We start from the raw sequence: 21,369 nt of genomic DNA on the forward strand, positions 1-21,369 counted from the left end.
CTCCAAATTACTGTATAAGACACAAAAAGTAACACTAATTCTTGTGTGATGTAATATTGATGGAAGGTATACGCATAATTAATTAAGCAGATAGTAATGGAGAGAGGAAACGTTTGGAGAAGTGGTCGAGCGGAGATAGAGACAAAAGCAGCGTTTGGGTCGGTGAAAGAAGCGGTGGCCATGTTCGGAGAGAAAGTTTTAGCCGGAGAGATCTATGCAACTAGGCTTAGAGAGGTAACAATGTTCTATATTATCACAACGAAAATAAACAATGTTCAATACTTCAATATCATCACAAAGATTACTATTTTGAAATAATATTTTATATATACATAATATATACTGTATATATAAACTAATTAATATGTCAGATATATTTGTAACCATTTTCTATTGACTAGATATACAACACAACCAAATGAAAAAAAAAAAATATGTACACATACATTTATAGTTTTGAATGGGCATTGTATATATGAATAAATTGATACGTTCCGGCTCGTATAGTTTTTACTTTTTACATCACATGTCTTTGACGGTTTCAGATACGGACAAAGGAAACAAATTCAACTCCGAGTTCTCTATCAAGACTACCATCTCTAACACTCGAGCTTGAGCAGACAAAACAAACACTGACAAGAACACTACAACTAAACACCAGCCTCTCCAACAGAATCAAAACTCTAACACAAGAACTCGAACTTGGTAAGAAGGAGATACAACGGCTCAGCAGGACGAGGTCGAGTCGCCTAGACAATCCGGAGATTGAGGAACTCAAGTTCGTGGAACAGCATCAAACGATGACGTCTAATGATTTTGAAGAAGAGGTTGTGACGACGGAGGAGTTGGAAAAGAGGAGACTAGTGACATTCGCGAGCTCGCCTTTGCTGACACGTGTGATGTCAAGTGTCGGGGACGAAGAGGAGAGAAACAAGAAAGAGAAGGATTTTGAGAGAGATTGTTCGGTCAAGAAGACAAAATTAAAGAAGGGTTTTGCTCCGTTCATGGGATGGTTTAGAGCAACCCGTGGATGAGATTGATCTATATATCTCCAATAATGCGGTCATATTGATTATTATGATTTTAGATCGTTATATAATATAGTTAATGTGCATGATGCTATATATCAATCTCGTTCTAAGAGTTTGATGAATAATACTTACGTTAAAAATGAGTCTTGCATCTTGCAATGATCTAAGCTTGGTTCTTTACAATAATCTCTATAGATAAAAGTTTTACTTGTTATCACATTGAACATACTTTTGCGATTTTTATGTAGGTGTCGTCTCTAATCTTCAATTCTTGGGTTGTTGTACAGTCTTTATGATGTTAGGTTTATGTTTGCATCTAAAATTGAAACTCGGAGAAAGTAGAACGTGAGATATATATGATTTCAGAGCAAAATAAATAGATTTGTTACAAAATTAAAGTGTTGTGAATCCGACCATATACTAATTAAGCAACATGTTTCTCAACAAAAAAAAAAGTATTTTATGATATAAAGTAGCCGCACAGCGATTTCATATCGCTCTCTACCACAATAATTCAGTTTTAATTATAGAAAAAATAAAAAGTCTATTCATACAATTTTGGATTATCATCTAGTTCACCGTAATATTCACAAAACGGATATAAATTTGTATATAGGAACATTAAAAAAAATCAGCCAACAAAAAATGGCAAATGGACCAAACTGATCCAAACAAGTCTTTTAGGAAAATTTTCACATAAAGGGAATCATAGACCATGATGCTACACAAGCCTCACATCTTTGCTTCTTATAGGAATAACGTACTTTGAATCCTCAAAAAGCATCTAAAGATCTTCTCGGATCCGCAGAAAAAAACTCATATGTATATCCACTTGTAATATATATACATCACAAGTAAGTAACTCGTTAAGACACATCACTACATATGTCAGTGATCTAGACCATATGATAGGAACATATATACGTTCAAATACTTTATTCAAACAATTGGTAACTTGATTCATTCTCTCTCTCTCTCTCTCTCTGGGTTCAAAATGAAGGTGGGCAATTTGGTCAAGATATAGATGTGTAATTTGGTTATGTTTGAAGAATTTAAAAGCCTATTCGATTTTGAGATCTCCTTGATGTAGACTCCTTATTCTTCTTAAGGGTTTGGTTTCATGGTCTATATAAAGAGGGACTGATCACGTAAGCTTATCATAGAAAGAAAGAAATCAATTAGAGACGTCAAAGAAAATGAATTAGTAACATTGAGTTGGTATCTTGACCAGTTGAATCCTGACTATCCGAGATCAGTATTTGCAAAGAAAAAAGTAGAATCAAAATTGCGGAAAGAGGTTTACTAATTGTGATTTTCTGTCAAAAAAATACGGTAAAGCTAAAGCTCAGTATTGGTTTACCAAATCAAGAATTATTCTGTTCAAATGATCAGAGTTAAGGTACCTTAATACATGAAAAAAAAACAATATTGTTTTCACTCAATTACCCATTATAAAAATCATGTTAAATAATAGAAAATTTATTGTTATGCTTAATTATATTCCGTCGGTTAAAACAATATATGAATAAATAAAAATCATAGTCTAAATTTTTGAATTTAAACATTTAATCTTTTTTTTATAGATTTTAGTTAAATTATTTACGTTTTGGATATGTATTGTTTGAAACAGTTTTGTTTAATATAGTTTTATGTTTGGTGTTATATATATATATATATATATATATATATATATATATATATAATATACATTTTCAAAATGTTAGAAAAAAACTATTTTCCGTTTTCAAAACGTTTTGCTTCAACATTTTCGTTTCCATGCAAAATAGGTATACAGCTTATGTTCCTAAGAAAATTGATGTTTAGGAATTTTCACACAAATTTTACAAACAATTAATATTTAGTTATAAATACATTATTTTCACAAAATTATTATAAACCAATAACCATTCATAAATTCAATTTTCAATGATAATTTTTAAAATTTACAAATTATTAACATTAAATAGTTAAATATATAGAAAAATTAATATTTGTGGAACAAGAAAAATCCCCAAAATATCAGCTTTTTAGGGACGGATATAATATTATTTAGTCTCAAAAACATAACAGATTTGGTCCATAAGCAAATTAGTTTGTTCCATCCGCTAAACCACAAAAACCTAAATAAATCATGTTTATTTTAATTTTGTTGAAATATAAGAATATAAAAACGTAAATATTATAGAACAAGAAAAATTCTAGAATATTTATTTTATATGTGATCAAGAATAGTATTATTTAGGCTTTGGAAAAATATTGTGGATAAAGCGAAATAAACCGTTAGCGGACTAAACACCTTATTTTTGAGAAGACAATAAATAACAGTAGAGCAAGTATATTTATACGTAAGAGCGCTCCATATTTAATCCACTGTGAATATATTTTAATATTTTTAATCTTTTTTTTCCCCTCAAAGTTTCTTTTCATTAGTACGAAGGTCTGAAACATACATAAGCTTAATCAGTAGACTTTCTACTTACAAGTAGAAGACTATCACTGATACATAACAACTTAATATTTTTAATCTACGCATTACTGTAAATTAATAATGGTAAAATGGAAAATCTTAATTATAAATGGATTTGGCCGAAAACACATCAGTTCGTTTTATCTGCTAAACCACTTAAATTTTCATTTTTTCAAAATATAAATATAGACATGTAGTTTGTTGGTATTCGTGTTTGGACAAAACTTGGATAATAGAGAAACTTGGATAACAAGAGAAGGAACAACATATAACGAGGCAATCCAAAGAAAAACATATCTAGTTAATACTCCATGATTAAAGTTTTCAATGTAACAATTATGAGCGTAGTTTACGAGGAAGAAAGGGTTCAAACTACAAAAAATGTACTCTTTAAAACATGGATGCACAAATGTCCCTAACTGCCACATTCATGTTTTTTTAACATACAGTATTATATTATTTTTTAATTTTTTTTTGTTAAAATGATTCTTAATACACAATTCACAATAAAACAGATTGTATAGTATAATGTACAAGATTTATAAGCAAATATAACCCATATAATTTATTTATGAGTATGTAACATATTTTTAAAAAAATTCTATCAAAAGCTACGGTCATTGAACAAGATCTATGTGACATAGATCAACTAACAAAAAAAACATTTTTCTTCCTTGTGTCATTTTAGTTCACGTGGCTCGAGGATAGCTCTTTGTAAAAGATCTCTCTGTTTAAGGAAATACTGAATGACACGCACTCTCACAACGCGTGAGCCACCTTGACGTAATTCATAGCACTAAAGAAGAACTTATAACTAATCATATATGTACTTAATTGTATCCAAAGATTACAAAGGGACATTAGTGTTACTACAAACTAATTTTAGATATAAGTGTTAAAAATAAAAAATAAAAAAATTGTAGTGATCAATCAGCCATTGATGGTCATCATTAACTTTGTCGTTTTGAACGAGATGGAGAAAATAAAAACATTTCATATCGTCATATCGATGACCATCATTAAATAGTTCAGATATAATTAAACATACCAACTCGGCAAAATATTTTGTTAGTTCCATTTAGATCTGTTATTCGTTTAGATTCGATTCAAAAACTTTTGACATCTGTAGTTTTATGAAACAAATTGAATATTAAAAATTAATATCATATAACCCATCTAGTAAAAAATTGATTTCCGTTTTGCTCTCGTATATATATACATATGTATATAGCTAATTCCATTATAATTTACTTTATATATTTAACTTTTATAAATTTTGTTCATCAAATTAATTATTTATTTAACTACTAGTTTTAAAAGTTAACGAAATATTTTTAATAAAATTTTGCTATTTTGAATTTATTTTTTGAGTTTTTTTTATATGTTTTTCATTTTTTATAGTTATTTTTAGTTATATATTAAGCAAATACTTCTGATTTTAACGGATATATGATGAGTTACGGAACGAATACATATCAGATAACTAAGAGCATATCACAAATACCACCAAAATCGAGGATATTCATTCCCTAACTCATCCCTAGTATACATAACAAACATTTTGGAAAAAATAAGGGTAAACGAGATCGTTGAATGACTAGGGTTCAAGGTTTTTCACTATAATCTTAATTTTATTGATAAATGTTATTTCTTTTTTCTTAACAATTTAAAATTGTATTATTTCGAAAAGTATTTATGAAGTATTTAAACAACAACAAATTCTAACTTATCAATAACAAAATTTGATTTGAATTGTAATGGTTTGCTATTGTACCATTTTGGCCTACTTTGCTGTAGGTTTTAAATAGAAATATGAACTTAGAAGAAACCCCTATAAACTTATTACCCTCCCATATAGTTTAATCTTATCAATAAAGGGTTCGAGGTTGCATTTTTTGGGGATAACGACCAAAATCAACCCCAACTATTTTGATGCGGTCTTTTTTTAATTCAAATTTTGGTCATCTGTATTTATCAACCTAGACTTACATAATTTTTAAATAACAAACTGAACTGTGTAACATATACATGTTAATGTCGATTTGAATTGTTAAGTTAAAATTATCACTTATTTTGTATCTAAATCATTCCTTTTATTTAATTGGCTAACGATTAATATTAATTTATAATGAATATATGTTGAAATTGGCTAACGGTTACATAACTCAGATTTATTATTTGAAAATTGTGTGAGTTCGGATTGATAAATGCATGTAATCAAAATTTAGGTAGGAAAAAACCGCATAGAAATAATTGAGATTGATTTTGACCGTTCGTATTGATGTAATCAAAATTCCATGATTATCGATAGATCAAGCTGATTGCATAACATGAAGAAGAAGAAAACTTCCACTGAAAAGCAACTTGCTTGTTTTAGTTTTGAACTACCAAAAAACATTCAACTGTTCACAAGTTCTGTTGTAAAACAACTATTGTTGATTTCGGTTCAAGATCACGTTGTAATCGATAATTAAGATCATAACATTGTAATCAAATATAGTACATCTCTAGCATTTCTTTCATGCCTCCGGATCTGTGAGGAATTCCTTTTTAAAAATTTACTGAAATAGTCATTTCTTCATAGTAGTAATTAAAATTTTAACTTATTCATCATAGAGATAAAACGGTTGTCAATTACAATTAAAACCTAGACGATACTTAGCTAGTAATTACAAATTACACATAACGAGAGATAACTAGTTAACTACTAATATAACAACTGCATCATTAATCACTAGCGAAGCATAGTTGTGAACATACGAGTACGAAAGAGAGAGAGAGAGGAAAGAGCTTTAATCCCGAGCGACACCGGCGTAAGAGCTAGTTCAGACGTAGCTCAAGAGAAGCGCAAGGGCGAACTTCCGATTGGCCATACTTCCAGATGGCACCACTACCACCGTTGATGTGATCTTCACCGTGCATAGGGAAGAGAGGAAGCGTACGTCGATGTTCCAGATAAGCATCGCCACCACATTCTTCTTCTTCTTGATGACCTTCTAGACCAAACAGAGGCTTTGCTCTATCGAAGAAGTTGTAAGGTGCAGATGAGTAATGATGATCCATGTTTGCCCATCCTCCACCTACGTTGTTGTAATTCATAGAACAGTCTTGTTCCTTCACCCAAAAATTTCAGTTTCATTAAATTTCTATTCATATATGTAGTATAAATATTATTTGAATTAATGAATTATAGTTTGGTACGTACCATAGATCCATAGACATGGCTACTCATGTAGCCATTAGAAGCATTAACAACACCACATTCAGTACCTGAGCTTGCATGATTTAAATTCCCTTCAAACATATTAATATACGTATCATCAGTGATCATATATGTTGTGATTCCAGAATCCAGACCATACTATATACAGGGGAAAAGAATGAAGAAAGAGACATAAAATTAGTGATTTTTTTTCTACTAACCCAAATCCCTAATTGTGTTACAAGTCACAAATGAAAATAAAATGCACGTGAGTCTAGTTTCCATTACACAACAAAGAAACCGTTCTTTAGATGCAAATTTGGTTTGCCCCAATCAAGATCCATAACTTCAAATATACGTCATTACATGTACATAACATCTTCTTGGGTTTAATTATTTTTACTAATTCATGTAATAATAGATGGTGTGTAACATGTTCCTATAATATATATTTTAGATTTTTAAATCAAAACCATCTGAATAAATTCATAAATCAACAGCATTTTTTAAAATCTTTTTAACAATTAACATATACATATATCTATCAAAGTCATATATGTAGATCTTGTTAGTTTTTTTTTTTTTGTGTGTGCTAATTCATGTAATAGCTAGTGGTGTAAATGGTTCTCTTAGTAATTATAAAAAACCACCTGAATAAATTCATAAAAAAGCATGTATAAGAGAGATTAGTCACCGTTATTGAAGCTGGGATATGGCTTGTTATGATGATAGAGATGATGGTCTTGGTTAAGTTTAACGTTGACGGAATTAGCAGGTCTCTGCATGGGAACACCGTGATGATGGTGAAGTAGAGGATGATAATGATCGTTAGCCGCCATCATAACCGAGTTGGGTGATGAAGATGGTGTGGTCATGTTTGTTCCGTTGAATCTCTTCTTCTGACGCTCACGAGCCTTATGGTTCTGGAACCAGTAAAAGACGTTCTTGCCCTCAATCTTTCCGAACTGTCTCAGCCTTGCAGTGATCTTCTGGATCTGATCGGCTGTTGGTGACCGGATTGCATTGTTGTAGTAAAGTTCTTTGAGGATTTTGATTTGCTCCGTCGTCGGTGTCCACCTCGTGCTGGTCTGGCGACACGTGTAACCACCAGAGCCGGACTTGTTGTTGTTGTTGTTGCCGCTTTCTTGGTCGGCTTGATGATGATGATGCTGATGCTGTGGCGGCTCCATGTGTGTTTGATTCGACTTTTGTTCACAAAGTTAACGGTAAATAAGATCAAGACTTAGAGAGGAACAAGAGAAAGAGAAGTTTGAAGTTAGCAAGAAAACAACTTGCTGGTAGTAAAGAGATTTTAGGTTTTGTGTGAGAGAGAAGATTATATATATATAGAGAGATAGTAAGGTATTGAGTTATATATATAAATGGGGACCCAAAAAGAAGGTTTTACAATATTCTAGAAAATCAGTTATTCACTATATTATTCTTTTATGCATGTAGATATGATTTCATACATACAAAACCCTATTGAAAAATGTGCTTGGATATAAGAAATAAATTTTGCCAAAGAAAAGGATATAAGAAAGAAAAATAATCAATTGAATTAACATTCAAATAAAATGTTATGTTTAGGAAGGAAATTCTCTTGTCAAATATATTATTTGATTTTTTTTTATTCAGAGGAAAAATCGAAACTACTCTTGAGAGTTTTAGTGAGAATAATAATAATTTTTATGAAAAAATTTGTGGGGGATCGAATCAGAGGATATCTGGTGGAGAAGGATTGAAAGGGACAGAGAAGTTAGAAATAAACATGAAAATGGAAAGGGACAAAGGAGGGAATTAGAAAGGTGAGGGCATCATCGGTATTTACTTAGACGAAAAACAAACTCTCTTTTTTCAATTTCTCTGTCTCTTCACAATTATTACTTCACCAGCTTTAATTGTTATGTATCTGTCTACGTATGAAAGATATTTACCCATACACACAGAAAACAAAACAAAAATTCTAAAAGATCGTTATGAATTATTGTATCGTAGGAATGAAAGAAAACGATTATAATTTTTTTCTAGAATGAATAATAAAAAAAGTGAAAACCGTTTGATCATAAAAATACATTTTTCCTTCCTTATGGTCATGAGTCATGACACATAGGTGATATAGGATATTTTTCGTGGTGATATCGTCCGGAAATGTGTTGAAGAAATACTCTATATAATTTTACTTATGCTTTGCTTTAAAAGATATTAAAATTTATGTCAATTACAATGTGTGAAACGAGTGTGAAGACAGGTGTACTTATGAACATGTTGAGTATTCTTTAGTTAATTATATGCTCGAATTTATAGGAGCATGGATGGATCTTTTTGTATAAATGCGTGATTTATTCATTTTTTTTAAAAAGTTTGAAGGGCTTTGTTTTAGTGAATATGACTTTTGTAATTGAAAAGGAACAATACCCAACTTTTGTATAGTCTTATTGTTCTACGTAACAGCCACATATTGTATATAAAAGATATATAAAGATTTTTTTAGGAATCTACAAATTTCATAGAAGCTATTATAGTTTTTATGGGGAATGGCCCTGAAGATACGGCTGATAAAATATTTATTTTTTTTAAAATAAAAAACCAAAGATCCGATCACTGAAGTTGCTTGGCTATTTCATAGTATAGTTTTGTTTATATAGCCCCCATGATTTCTCGGATTCAACACAACGTGCAAAGAGTATCGGAAAATTAAAAATAGGTTTTACAAACTAACTATTGTAACTATTAATATTTGGAAAACAATCTAAGGATTGAAGTCTTAAAAAATTTTTTTTGTTAAAAGGTTAAGTCTTATAATCTTTTATCACCTAAATAAACTCAGTTGTATCCCAAATTTTTGTTGGTAAAGAAAGTATTTAGTTAGACTGGTGGATTACTCATTTTTTAACTTTAGTCGATTATATTGGATAAACTTTTGGATTCCATCCAATCGATATATCCGATTTGTAATGTCGTTTGGCATTTCTATCGAATCAACGGTCCAATATTTTTATCCAACTAGGAGATTACACCAAGTCACCAAACTATAAACTAACTAACAAATGATAAAATCATATCTCTAGTTGGATTGTGAATGTCTTTTGACAAGAAACAAAGAATGTCTTGTTACTCTACATGCGTATGCAGTGTATATATAGATGTACACTCCATGAGGATTATACTTCTTCACTATAATAAAGCATAAAGTTTGAAGTTAAAAAAAAAAAAAAAGATGTACACAAGCAACTACATGAACATATGGTCACATTTACATACTGGTTTTTTTTTTTGGTAAAACTTTACGTAGTGGTTGCTACTTAGAATACTCTCTATAGGCCCTTTGATTTATAAACTCCTATGAGTACGTACGGTAACGAGCATGCAGTGAGAAACAGGGGATCTTAATTTACGCATCACGATCTTTTTCATTGTCGTAAAGTACTGTTGAAGAGGCAGAGGGCTAAAAGACGCAGAGCTTTTGTAACTAATGTCTACGTGGCCCCTAAAGCCACTCTTCTTTATTGCAGAGATTTCATTTTCATTTAGGGCATCATTAGTTTCAGTTTGTACTTTTGCCCTAATTTCATGAAAACGTTTATAATTAGCTTTTATTATTTTGGTTTCCCGGAAATTAATGGGGGAAAATTGGGTTTGGAACATGGTCCCCTCTACGATCCGAGCCTTATATTCAGTCTGTCATATGTTATTCGCTATTTACACCTTACGTTACACTGTTTATATGTTTAGAGCATTTATTGAATTTTTAATTAGTTCATCAACGTACAACATTAGTGTTTGAGCTTTCAATATTCGTCAATCGTCATGACTTGATTGTAAGAAATTTTCCAGATATTATGCCAATTTATATTTAATTTATAGACGAAGGTAGTTTGTATGTTATTTTCAACCTAAGATCTTGTAAATATAAATCGACTAGATTTTAACCCGCGATATAACGCGGGACGATTTATTTTTTAAAGGTAATATATATTAAAACTTGCTAATTTTATTTTTATAAAATATTTATATTTTACAGTTTATAATTGTTATTAAGTAACACTATACCACGAATACATTAGACAATTGTTAAAAAACTGAAGTTTTTAACTCTTATCAAAACAACATATTAATAAAATTTTATAAATATTCTAAATATTGATTAAAATACATCTACCATATAACCCAATTCCAAAATAAAACCCGTTCTGTAATTTCTTTACCCGTCCCTTGATTTTTTTTAAAGTAGTAATTTTTAAAATTTAAGAATTATTTATTATATATATAAGTTTTGAAAATTTTATCATTCTCTAATACATTTATATTTTATACTTTAATTTTATATATAGTAACATTATACATACCACATAACATTTTTAGTTTTATATACTCTTTTCTAAATTAGGATGATTTGATATGTTTAATATTAGTGGTCTTAAAAAAAAAAAGATTAAAGATTTAACCCGTATTGAAACGGTGGATTAATTATATTTTACTTTTTTATTAATGTTGATTCAAAAACCCGTCCCTCCAGATCCGTCTTGCCAAAAAGCCATTTATTTTATTAATATTAATTTTATTTATGATATGACTCTAAATTATAATCTAAACATTTTAGCTAATAACATAGGAGTGCACCATATTTATTTAATAAGGAATGTACCATATGACCCGAATGCACTTTAACCCAAATCCACCTAAAAGTCTTGCAAAAATACTATAAAGATAAGAAAAGATAGTCGGTTTTGATAGGTATAAGATTAGCAAATATATTAGTTAGCTTAAATTAGTTAAAGAATACAAATTGAAAAGGTATATTACACTTTATTCGAATATAGTATAAAAACTTCTATAACACAGAGATTTGATAATTTTTTAATTGTTGAATACTTTTTTTTGTGTTAATTTTTATGTGATTAAGATTTAATTGATTTCGTATATAAAAAATTAAATATGAACTTATTTGTTTATAATTTGGTAACAGATAGATATTTGAATATTCGGTATATTTTGCTTCAGTTTAGAAAATCTTTAATGACCCGTCTTTAGATCCAATAAGCCCTATAATTAAGAGATAAATATTGTCGTTAAATGATTTTGGTAACCTTAATGACGTTATTAAAAAATTTTCTTTTGATTAATTTTTTTTAATGGCATTGTCATGTAATTAATTACAAAAATTAAGGTTAGATTTAAAATGTACTTCCCAAATAATATAGTAGGATATAAATACTAATGATATCTGAGATTTATATAACTATTTTATTGAAATTCTTTAAGAAGAAGTAGAAACTATAAACTACTATGCACATGAATTAAAACTACAGTAGAAACTTTATAAATTAATAATGTTGGGACCATGAAATTTTATCAATTTATAGTGATATTAATTTATCCTATAAATTAATATTAATTTATTGTATAAGTTAATGAATATTAATTTATAGAAATATTTATGTAAAATACAATACTATATTCTTTTTAAAATGTTTCTTAATTTACTTTTCTATATGCTTTGTTGTTTGCATATATAATTCTGTTAGGTTTTTTTTATTTACTTCTTTAATTTATTTTTCGGCAAGATATTATGTCTGTATATCTACGACATTAACGTGAACGTAAACGTAAACATGAAGCTTAATCCAATTTCTCTTTACATAAATCTTAGCCATGCTTTCTCAAATAAAAGATTTTACAAAATCAACTACGATAGATCAAATGCGCAAATAGTTATGTGAGTACAACAGAGATCATACCAGTTATATTTTAAAAAGAGTTGTAATTGTAGCTTGAACAAAAATTTCATATAAAAATTAGTCTTAAGATATATACTTAAGATTTATGATTATTAATTTATAATATTATTGGGACTATAATTTTACATAGGGATTTCAAAAAAATTATTATCTTATTATCTTATCGATTTTGATTAATTTTTACATTGCCCCAATTTAGGACCGACAAAATTTATTAATTTATCGAGTATTAATTTATAGAGTTTATACTATATTATGTACATATATACATGTTACTAACGTAATTAACAAAACAGATTTTATATTAAAATAAACATATATACGTGCAAATTGACAAGACATTTCCATGTTCAAATGATCAAATCCCATGTTATAAATTCTTGTTCTGACTCTTATATAAAACATTCCTCTTGCTCTAACCTCAAAAGTTGTTACTAATCTGGTTGGGCTGTTTCTTAAAGTTAACAAAAATAATAATTAATTACATTAAATACCATAGGAAAGTGAAAATTGTTTATTGAGGATTTCAACTAAATTTCTACTTTTAGTCTTTGTATGTTTTCTTGTGTGAAGAATCTGTGTATGTTAAAATATTTTTAATATGATAAACTATATCTCATTATTTTTGCCAACTACCTATTGAACTAACAAACATACTGTTTTAGTTACAAAGCTCCTTTTGATTTTTGAAACCTAGCTAGGTGAATAAACCTAAAATCAAATCTGCCATATAATTTTCTGTTAAAATCAATACTTTGGTATTATTATAATAATAACTTTTGCTTGGATAATTATTCTAGAGTTTATTGAAATTAAAACAACAATTCTTTCACTATTTAATTTACTTTATTTTATTTCTATGCATGACTTAATTTCATTTTGTTACACCATGATTTAATTTAATACTAATATATAGTGAGAGAGAGGAGAGAGATCGAGAGAGTAAGAGTGGTGCAGAAGGAATTTCATTGTCGAAGAAAGAGCACGCCCTTCGATAACGTAAATGCAATGCAAACAATAAATGAAGTGAATTCATGAGAATTAGTATCATCATCATCAACACACACATCTTCATCATCATCACCTATCTTCATTCAAACACACACACCGTACGTGAAGATGGATGAAACAATCATGACATGCTTATGCATGCATATTTAAATATGAGTGTAAATATACATGCTTTAAAGCCGTTACATATGGTTTAAAAGATGGAATATTACATCATATAAACGGGAAATGTCTCTTGTTGTAAGCTTCTTATTTTGGATAGAAGATGTACCTTTCACCTACAACTGCACCAGTTACATTGGTGGTTGTGACATTTATTACTTCTCTCTATCTCTCTCTCACTGTCGATTTATTGATTATACGGTGTGAGAAAATTGCATAGAATATTCAACGCACATGACGTTCTCTACCTCTTGAAGACTCAAAATCTGTCCTATATATTAGTAATTTGCAACCGTAGAATTGTCTTTCGTATCAATTCTGCATATATTTTTAACCATTTAATAGTGATGTCGTTTTTCCATTCCATTGATACTCCAACCATTTAATAGTGTGATGATGTGAACTACCAATTTAAACCACATACTCTTATAATTTTGCTATAAGAAATATATATCCACTACCACTAGTGATTTTGCAACCAATATGTACACAAAACTAATGATTTATACCAATTAAACGAAGATTTAATACAATTGTTTTTTGGATAAAGTAATTAAAAATTTGGGAAAATGAATAACTCGAAACTTGAAACACAGAATTTTGATTTTACATATTTTAGAAAAGGGTGATTAATATGATTATTATATTACGTCGTGCTCGTGCATGTACATTTTTTCTAAGAATGAATAGGATAAGAAGAGTGAAAGAAAAAGCAAAGTGTTAGTTTCCTAGAAAGTTAGAGAAGAGTTATCATTGCTTCGACTGAGATAAAGATGAAAAAACGAGGAGAGAGATTTGTTTTCACTTCATTAATGATTAATCTCTTTTTATAAGCATTAATACTTAATTTGATTTGGAGGATTCTACTAAATCAATTAAGAGAAAAATGTACATGTTTTCTTTTATTAAAAACTAGTTTGTCCCTTGGCCGTGGGGAAAGAATGTTTGTTTAAAGACTGTGTCAATTCGTTATTTTTAAAAGATCAATACTATTCGAAAACATATTTGTAAGAAATAGGGTTTTAGGTGAGTGTTTTTCCGAAGGACCAAAACGTTCAGAAAATGTTACAAAGTTCTTCTATAAAAAATAAATATATAACACAACTTTAACAAAAAATCAGGGGTCGTTATTTGGAATGATAAATGGTCAAGATCAATTCAACAGAAGACAGATCAATACATGTTGATGGGCTAATATGAAAAGGTGTTTTGTATGCACATACACACACACACACATCTCTTTTATCCAAATCAACAACAACACATCAAAGCTGCTTTTTTTTGCTTTCCTTTTCTTACGGGTAATCATTTTTTCATCGCTCTCTTCTCTCACTCCCCTATCAACCCAACATATAATAATTAATCTTGGCTTCTTGAACTTTTTCATTCTTTGTTTTTGTATCTATAAAACTTGAGACAAGTTTCAAAATCAGACAAGGAAAATCATGTACTATGTAGTAGGGGTTCCCTAATAAGTTCAAAAGCATGCTGACTGTGTCTTAAATCTTAATCGCAGTGTCATAAGATGAGTTTAAGAGTCATAATTATTTTGAGAGTTCTCTATATCTATACTATATATCCAAGCAAGAAAATTAAAACTTGAAAATCCACGAAATTCATGATCACATTGCATAACAAAACATGATTTGACAATTCTAATTTTTAGATAATGTTTTTAACAAAATGATTGATCACTAAACCTTGCATAAAATGATTAATCATCTATATTGTATACCAAAGTTAGAAAAATATAATAGTGGCGGTAATGTAATTTCGGAAACTTAACTCAACCGATAACATTGTTTAGAAGATGCATGGTTTTTGAAATACAAAAAAAAAGAAAGTAAAAGTAATAGAGTATGTACCAAGAAGAAGAAAAAAGGTAGGATACATTGTTAGAAAGTAGAAAGAATGGTGGAAAAGAGAATGATGATGTTAAAAAACGAATAGGGATTTGAGATGAGAAGATCATTCCATATCTCATATACAACACATCGTCGCTTTTCATTGATATAAAAGTGTCATACTCAATAGAGCCCAAACCCTTTTTCTTCTCTCTTTCTATTGATTTTAAGAAAGAGATTCTTATTAGATCCCTAAACCCACGTGTTCTTTCATTATTTCGTTTTCTTTGGTTCTTATTTTTTTCCCTTAATTTGTCTTACATCCGGTAAAATTGTAAATTATTTAAATAAGAATTCTTGAGCTGTTTTTATAAGTTACACCTTCAAAATCAGATTAGCAAAGGCCTCATTCATATAAGTCACTCATGTTCGAAAGGTTTGATTATACGATAAGTTGTGATCAGTCAAAAAAATTGAAAAAGATAATTGTACACTTACACTATAGTCACAAAAACATATAAATGAAGAATTGGTTACTTGGTCAAATCAATTATCGATTACTATATATATATGCTCTCGTAGATCGAAATTCTTTAGTCACATCAGTTGGAAAATTTGACAAAAAAGTAAAGCGAAACAAACCACAGAACAATTCACACTAAACACACAAATGACAAATCGAACTGTGTAAGATATACATAATTACAAATACGGTCAAAAATTCAAAAACGGATATAAAAATACCCCGGACATAAATAATTGTTTGAAAAAAAATTCAAGACTTATGTATATATGTTGCACAAATTAATTATTTATATGGAAAATTGGTTAATTAAATAAAGAACTTATAAATTTCAGTTTCAGAAGTTGAAGAATTTAACCGTAGTTTCTTCTACTAGGACGTGGCATTCCTCTTCTCTGGCTTGATGGCCAGTCTCCAGAGTCATTGTGTTCACTGCTTCTCTCAGGATTATAGTAACCTCTTGAGTCATAACCATTGCCTCCTCCTCTACGTCCATGTCCTCTTTGGTTAGTACCGTTATGGTTGTTTAATCTTGAGAACCTTGAAGTAGAACCAGACCGGTTCAGGTCCAATGGCAATGGCTCAATCCCTTGCAAATCAGGCTCTGGGGTGAACCAAACCGGGCGTTTCGACTCATCCATTTTCCTAAATGTAATTGATATCCTGTTGAATAGAACCGGGAAGAAACATACTCATAAGAGAAAAAATGTTTGTTTATAGAAGAAAATTGATGCAACAATATTTATAACCTTTTTGTAGGAACTGCAGGTACACAGTGCTTAGCTACATCAGCTCCATTTCCATTTAACACCAGAACTGATCTGATAAATATGAAAATATCCAAAAAAAACAGTCTTTGATTTCATACTATTCGACAAGGAATGGCCGAAAGTTTTGAAACTGGGAATTCTTACGAACTTGCTTACCCCACAGGAAGCGGTATTGAGTATGAACCCGAGAAGTCACCAGGACCCTCAACTTTCAGGTTTGAGCCAAAGAGGATATCGCATTCACTGAGGAAAGAGATGGTACAGAAGGGACGGAGAAAGTCGTGGTTGTCGATGTGAGGAGGTATGCAGTCACCTTCATCATAGATGTTCACAATGCAGCTATCGGGCACACAAGTTGGAGGCAGTACATGCCATTTAATCAACTTTCTAATGATTACTTTGAAAAGATGAGGTAGTGGATCCACTTCTTCACGTTGAAGGATACCCGGTGGGTTTCCAGCTCTGTCCTATCAACCCAAAATACAAGAAGGCAAAACTCTTAACTCCTTTTTTAAGAATGAAACAGATTAATGAAAGTATGACAGAGAACGTTACTTACTGGAGCGTAGTTGTAGCAACAGCCAAATTGTATAGTCTCACGTCCTTTTCCTCTCATCCACTTATGTGGAGCAGTAAATGTACGCTCTACAGAGAGAGAACAAGACAAGATTCAGATTAAAAATAGGTCACAAGTTAAGATAAGAGCATTTTCAGATCAAAACAAGAAGTTACTTTTAAGTTCTCCTCTTCGTCCCTTCTCTTGAAGTTGATACACTTGATCAACAATCCGTTTCTGCTCCACTGCGCTAAAAACACCAGTGTGCAACTCAAGTCCATCAAGCACGTTAACAATCTTTCCCTTAACTCTCTCCAAGCAAATAAAGTCTTTCTTTCTCTTCACATTAATCAGCCTGAGATTCTCTCTCTGATCTCTAGACAACTTAGGCTTCTCTGGAGTCTTCATCGAACTCGCATCAAAACCTTTCCTACTCGAATCCCTCTCCTCTTCCTCCTCCTCCTCCTCCTCATCGAACTCATCCTCTTGTGCCATATCAGCCCAACGCATACGAGGGCTTGCTGTTTCAACAACAGCTGGTCTAGATTGCAATACACTACTAAAATCTTCAGGAAAGGAACCAAATACAATTTCACTTCCCTTCCAACTACCTAACGAATGATTATCACAGTCTTCGCCATTTTCCGACTTCTCATCATAATTATCATCCACATTGTTACTAGCTCTTTCTGATCCCATATTTTCCACCACTGAACAAGAACCAGTTTTACACTCTCCATCAACTTTGTCAGTGTTGTTACTACAATGTGCTACACATATGGAAACATGATTTCTCATAAGCAACTCCACATCATAACTTAATTCACAAATTTAGAAACGTACTTGCTACTCTCTCGCCTCCTATTTGTTCCAATTACCAAACCCTAATTTTGTAACCTTATCATTTAGCAGAACATCAATCAAAAAAGCAGAATCAAGTACAATAATGAAGAAAATCTCCGCTTTCTATACAGAATTTCAATATCCATAGAAACCAGAAAGTCTCTCGCCTCTAAGAAAAAGTTGAGAATCGTTACCTGGGTCAAGAGAACGGATTCGATTGGAGAGAAGGTGATTACAATCCTTGCATAGATCTTTAGATAAAAAAGGAAGCCAATTCGTCAGAAACTCCGAAGCGATCTTAAGCTCCGACGGCTGGTACTGCCGGAGAAATGGATCGTTTTCCATGAGATACGCTCGATACAATCCAAATCTAGTACTCTTGTTACAGAAAATTCAAATTTCCTAGTCCACGATTTGAAATCTAGTACTCTTTTGTCAGTGTGGATTCTGTGACGGTACACTTGTAAATTCTAGTATTAACCAAACAAGGGTAATATCGGTATTTAAGCAGCCAATTAAAGCTCTTGGGCCGTTTAAAATTCTTAAAAGCCCATTAATTTCGAAACGCCACCTGTCGAGACATAATTGGGTCAGAGGATTTTAACGGTGGAAGATGAAGAAGCTTATCTTTTTGCAAAATCGTTTCTTCCTTCATTCATCATAGCTTCAAAATCTTAAAAACAACAACAAAAATGAAAAGTCTCCACTTTTTAGCTCCCAATTCAACGATTATCAATCTGAAGCAACAATCTTATACAAAAACCAAGTTCCAGTTGCATCGTAGCAACAGAAGAACTCTATCGATAAACTGCGTAAACAGTGGCGGTGATGAAGAGAAGATTACTCAGCCGTTGGATGGAGTGGAGATAAGATTCAAAAGAGGATCCAGAAGGAAAATGAGGGAAGAGGGTTCAGGAGAAGGAGGAGGACAAAGCGGGAAGAAAAAAGAGACTGTTCAAAAGCCATGGGAAGAGATGACATTGAATGAGAAGGCATTGGAGCTTTATGTTGGAGAGAAAGGTTTGTTGTTTTGGCTAAACAAATTGGCTTACGCGTCGATATACATTGTCATTGGAGGTTGGATTTTTTTCCGGTTTGTTGGACCGGCGTTTAATCTTTATCAACTCGATACACCGCCTCTTGATCCTAAGAACATCTTAAAGGGTTAAGAAATGCTTTGTAGCTGTGTCTGCATTCTCTGTTCCAAAACATTTTGAGGCTTATATATTCAAGTTAGTTTCGAGTAATGTGTAGCCATGTCTCACTAGATTAAGATACACAAGAGAACAACACTCTTCATGAATTTTCAAGATTGTTCTGTTGGAGTTATGTCCTGATCAAGGATATCTCGTGTAGTCTTGCACCTGACATGGAAAAGAAAATATTTTTTTCTTCGGCTTTTTGTTTACCTTAACTCAATGCAAAGAATCAGAATTATTAACTGAAAAAACTAGATTAAAACTCACCTATTGCACTCTGCTCGTGATGCATAATTGTGATTCTTGCAATTTGTACACATCCAGTCGCCATCACGCCATTGTTTCACTCTAAGAAATCAGACAACACAAAGAATTGGGAAGGTTGCAAAAGATCACGCCATTGTTCTAGCGTTTAGAAAACAAGAAAACAATGGAGACCAGAGATCAATACAGTACCCCATTCCAAGTAAAGCAGGTGTTGAGTGTTGTTGTAGAAACGGGAGAGGAAGTTGCCAATTTGAGACCCTTCCTAGGCTCATACCAGGAAAAGATGCATATATCGCTGACTGTGTTTGCATGCTTGTCTGCACAACGAGCCAGAAGAAACAGAGGTTGGTTAAGCAGCAAGTAAAATTGATGAATGTACTAATCAATTTATGCGCTCTAACTAATCCTTACATATCCTTGATTCAGTCTTTTGCTATCCCATTCATGAGCCAAAGCTTCTGATGCTAATCTCTTTGTACCAAGGGCTGCAACCCAAAATAAACTTTCCCATATTAAAACTCGTGAAAGGATTATCAGACACCTTCGGGTTATATAAGATTGCACGCGCATCGGTCTTAGACAAAAACCTTACCTAGTGGAGCTATTTCATTGCACTTTTTGCACTGCAGAGACATACAAAACAGAAATGAGTAAAACAACAAGCCGGAATCTGCAAGTCGGTTTTGCATTGTGAACCCATTTCCTCACCTGTATACGAGAGGAATAATTGTGAAAACCACATCTGCAAATCCAGTCACCACTCCTCCATTCTTTATGAACCGAAGCTTGATTTGTAGCGTTAGAGAATGCGAGTAAAGAACCAGGTTGATCATGTGACTCAGGTCCACGGGTGAAGTAATGGAGATGAGTTTGAAGAGAAGCTCCAGGGATAGCAAGTGCTGACAATGCTGCTACTTCCTTAGATTGCCCACATTTCTTGCACTTTTCTCGTGATGCATAATTGTTGTTAGTACAACCTATTGCCACACCACACCACACCACACACCCAAACGCAAAACGTAGAACGAAGAAGATACACACGCACGCACACCACAACACACCCACCAGCAAATTCCATATACCACATAACACAGAATACACAAAACAGCTCAACCTAGTTATAAGTAAATCCCCTAATTCACAATTCCAATCTAATGAAACATCAAATGTAAAAGGGCATTTGAAAGTTGAAGGATTTGAACTCAGAACTTACGAATTAGATCAATCCTAGTTTTCATTCACAATTCAATCTAATGAATCCGCAAATGGAAAAGGGCATTTGAAAGTTTTAAGGATTTGAACTCAGAACTTACGATTCTGATCAATCCTAGTTTTGCTTCTAGTTCATTAGCACAATCTGGGAAGCTATAAAAGAATTGAATTGAGATAGGAGAAGAAAGAACGAACCAGTGCAGATCCAATCGCCGATACGAGGAAGCCACTTAGAGTTTGGAGAAGTATTATTATCCATGATAAGACGAGGCTGCTTGCATCTGTTACAGAATGATCTAAACGCATAATTCCTGTTTCTGCATCCTAAACATTCCCAGTCTCCTTCTCTTCCGTCTCCCATTTCTTCTTCCCGGAAAAACTCCAGTCTCCGGCGACGACGACTCACTCTTTTTCGTTCAGAGAGGAGAAAGAAAGAGAAAGTTGAAGAAAGCTAAAGCTGGGCCACATTTGTTGTGAAGTGACTAGGCCCATTAGGCCCATTAATTTCTTCAGAGAAAATCTCTTTCGTCCTTCTCTTCGC

The 21,369-nt window shown here is 31.7% G+C and overlaps 6 protein-coding genes and 1 long non-coding RNA gene across 17 annotated transcripts; 2 read left to right on the forward strand and 5 right to left on the reverse strand.

The window, feature by feature from the left end:
* The first annotated feature begins 43 nt into the window (after positions 1-43).
* Positions 44-1,178, forward strand: AT2G17940 (WEB family protein (DUF827)). The gene is made up of 2 exons (NM_127348.2): positions 44-234; positions 546-1,178. Exons 1-2 carry the CDS (start codon positions 97-99, stop codon positions 1,032-1,034), a joined length of 627 nt encoding a protein of 208 aa, NP_565428.1. The 5' UTR covers positions 44-96; the 3' UTR covers positions 1,035-1,178.
* A 4,911-nt stretch (positions 1,179-6,089) lies between these two features.
* Positions 6,090-8,030, reverse strand: WUS (Homeodomain-like superfamily protein). Its single transcript, NM_127349.4, has 3 exons — positions 7,395-8,030; positions 6,704-6,792; positions 6,090-6,612 (listed from the first exon to the last, which is right to left on the reverse strand). Exons 1-3 carry the CDS (start codon positions 7,888-7,890, stop codon positions 6,319-6,321), a joined length of 879 nt encoding a protein of 292 aa, NP_565429.1. The 5' UTR covers positions 7,891-8,030; the 3' UTR covers positions 6,090-6,318.
* Positions 8,031-9,598: 1,568 nt separating this feature from the next.
* AT2G17960 (uncharacterized protein) lies at positions 9,599-10,348 on the reverse strand (the record flags this gene model as incomplete). Its single annotated transcript, NM_127350.1, has 2 exons — positions 9,599-9,673; positions 10,058-10,348. 2 exons carry the CDS (start codon positions 10,346-10,348, stop codon positions 9,599-9,601), a joined length of 366 nt encoding a protein of 121 aa, NP_179386.1.
* A 5,688-nt stretch (positions 10,349-16,036) lies between these two features.
* On the reverse strand, positions 16,037-18,606 carry AT2G17970 (2-oxoglutarate (2OG) and Fe(II)-dependent oxygenase superfamily protein). 10 transcript variants are annotated; one of them, NM_001335573.1, is made up of 7 exons: positions 18,345-18,604; positions 18,151-18,204; positions 17,484-18,077; positions 17,311-17,396; positions 16,908-17,218; positions 16,731-16,802; positions 16,114-16,644 (listed from the first exon to the last, which is right to left on the reverse strand). In NM_001335573.1, exons 3-7 carry the CDS (start codon positions 18,004-18,006, stop codon positions 16,335-16,337), a joined length of 1,302 nt encoding a protein of 433 aa, NP_001324034.1. In that variant the 5' UTR covers positions 18,007-18,077; positions 18,151-18,204; positions 18,345-18,604; the 3' UTR covers positions 16,114-16,334. The 10 variants fall into 10 exon arrangements, with proteins under 10 accessions (NP_001189546.1, NP_001324033.1, NP_001324030.1 ...); NM_001202617.2 differs by having other exon boundaries at positions 16,037-16,644; positions 18,151-18,606; NM_001335568.1 differs by having other exon boundaries at positions 16,037-16,802.
* A 197-nt stretch (positions 18,607-18,803) lies between these two features.
* On the forward strand, positions 18,804-19,549 carry AT2G17972 (uncharacterized protein). Its single transcript, NM_127352.3, has one exon. The coding sequence runs from the start codon at positions 18,843-18,845 to the stop codon at positions 19,317-19,319; it is 477 nt and encodes a 158-aa protein (NP_565430.1). The 5' UTR covers positions 18,804-18,842; the 3' UTR covers positions 19,320-19,549.
* AT2G07015 lies at positions 18,815-19,319 on the reverse strand. Its single transcript, NR_140184.1, has one exon. It is a non-coding gene; the product is annotated as an other RNA (long non-coding RNA).
* AT2G17975 (zinc finger (Ran-binding) family protein) lies at positions 19,293-21,340 on the reverse strand (the record flags this gene model as incomplete). 2 transcript variants are annotated; one of them, NM_127353.3, is made up of 7 exons in its annotated part: positions 21,024-21,340; positions 20,325-20,593; positions 20,209-20,239; positions 20,028-20,101; positions 19,806-19,933; positions 19,617-19,697; positions 19,293-19,514 (listed from the first exon to the last, which is right to left on the reverse strand). In NM_127353.3, exons 1-7 carry the CDS (start codon positions 21,187-21,189, stop codon positions 19,457-19,459), a joined length of 807 nt encoding a protein of 268 aa, NP_179388.1. In that variant the 5' UTR covers positions 21,190-21,340. The 2 variants fall into 2 exon arrangements, with proteins under 2 accessions (NP_179388.1, NP_001323512.1); NM_001335574.1 differs by having other exon boundaries at positions 19,457-19,514; positions 20,325-20,558; positions 21,024-21,250.
* Positions 21,341-21,369: the final 29 nt, after the last annotated feature.

This window comes from Arabidopsis thaliana, chromosome 2 (assembly GCF_000001735.4).
Source record: "Arabidopsis thaliana chromosome 2, partial sequence".
In the NCBI taxonomy this organism is placed as follows: Eukaryota; Viridiplantae; Streptophyta; class Magnoliopsida; order Brassicales; family Brassicaceae; genus Arabidopsis; species Arabidopsis thaliana.

What these genes read in the sequence shown, in the direction of transcription:
- AT2G17940 (NM_127348.2), top strand. Translation starts at nt 97, where the DNA reads ATGGAGAGAGGAAACGTTTGGAGAAGTGGTCGAGCGGAGATAGAGACA. An exon ending in ATGCAACTAGGCTTAGAGAG is followed by an intron (nt 235 to 545) that starts GTAACAATGTTC and finishes TGACGGTTTCAG; the next exon opens with ATACGGACAAAGGAAACAAA.
- WUS (NM_127349.4), bottom strand. Translation starts at nt 7,890, where the DNA reads ATGGAGCCGCCACAGCATCAGCATCATCATCATCAAGCCGACCAAGAA. An exon ending in ATATCCCAGCTTCAATAACG is followed by an intron (nt 6,793 to 7,394) that starts GTGACTAATCTC and finishes ATATGTTTGAAG; the next exon opens with GGAATTTAAATCATGCAAGC. An exon ending in GCCATGTCTATGGATCTATG is followed by an intron (nt 6,613 to 6,703) that starts GTACGTACCAAA and finishes TTTTGGGTGAAG; the next exon opens with GAACAAGACTGTTCTATGAA.
- AT2G17970 (NM_127351.3), bottom strand. Translation starts at nt 18,495, where the DNA reads ATGGAAAACGATCCATTTCTCCGGCAGTACCAGCCGTCGGAGCTTAAG. An exon ending in ACGAAGAGGAGAACTTAAAA is followed by an intron (nt 17,397 to 17,483) that starts GTAACTTCTTGT and finishes CTCTCTCTGTAG; the next exon opens with AGCGTACATTTACTGCTCCA. An exon ending in GTTGCTACAACTACGCTCCA is followed by an intron (nt 17,219 to 17,310) that starts GTAAGTAACGTT and finishes TTGGGTTGATAG; the next exon opens with GACAGAGCTGGAAACCCACC.
- AT2G17972 (NM_127352.3), top strand. Translation starts at nt 18,843, where the DNA reads ATGAAAAGTCTCCACTTTTTAGCTCCCAATTCAACGATTATCAATCTG.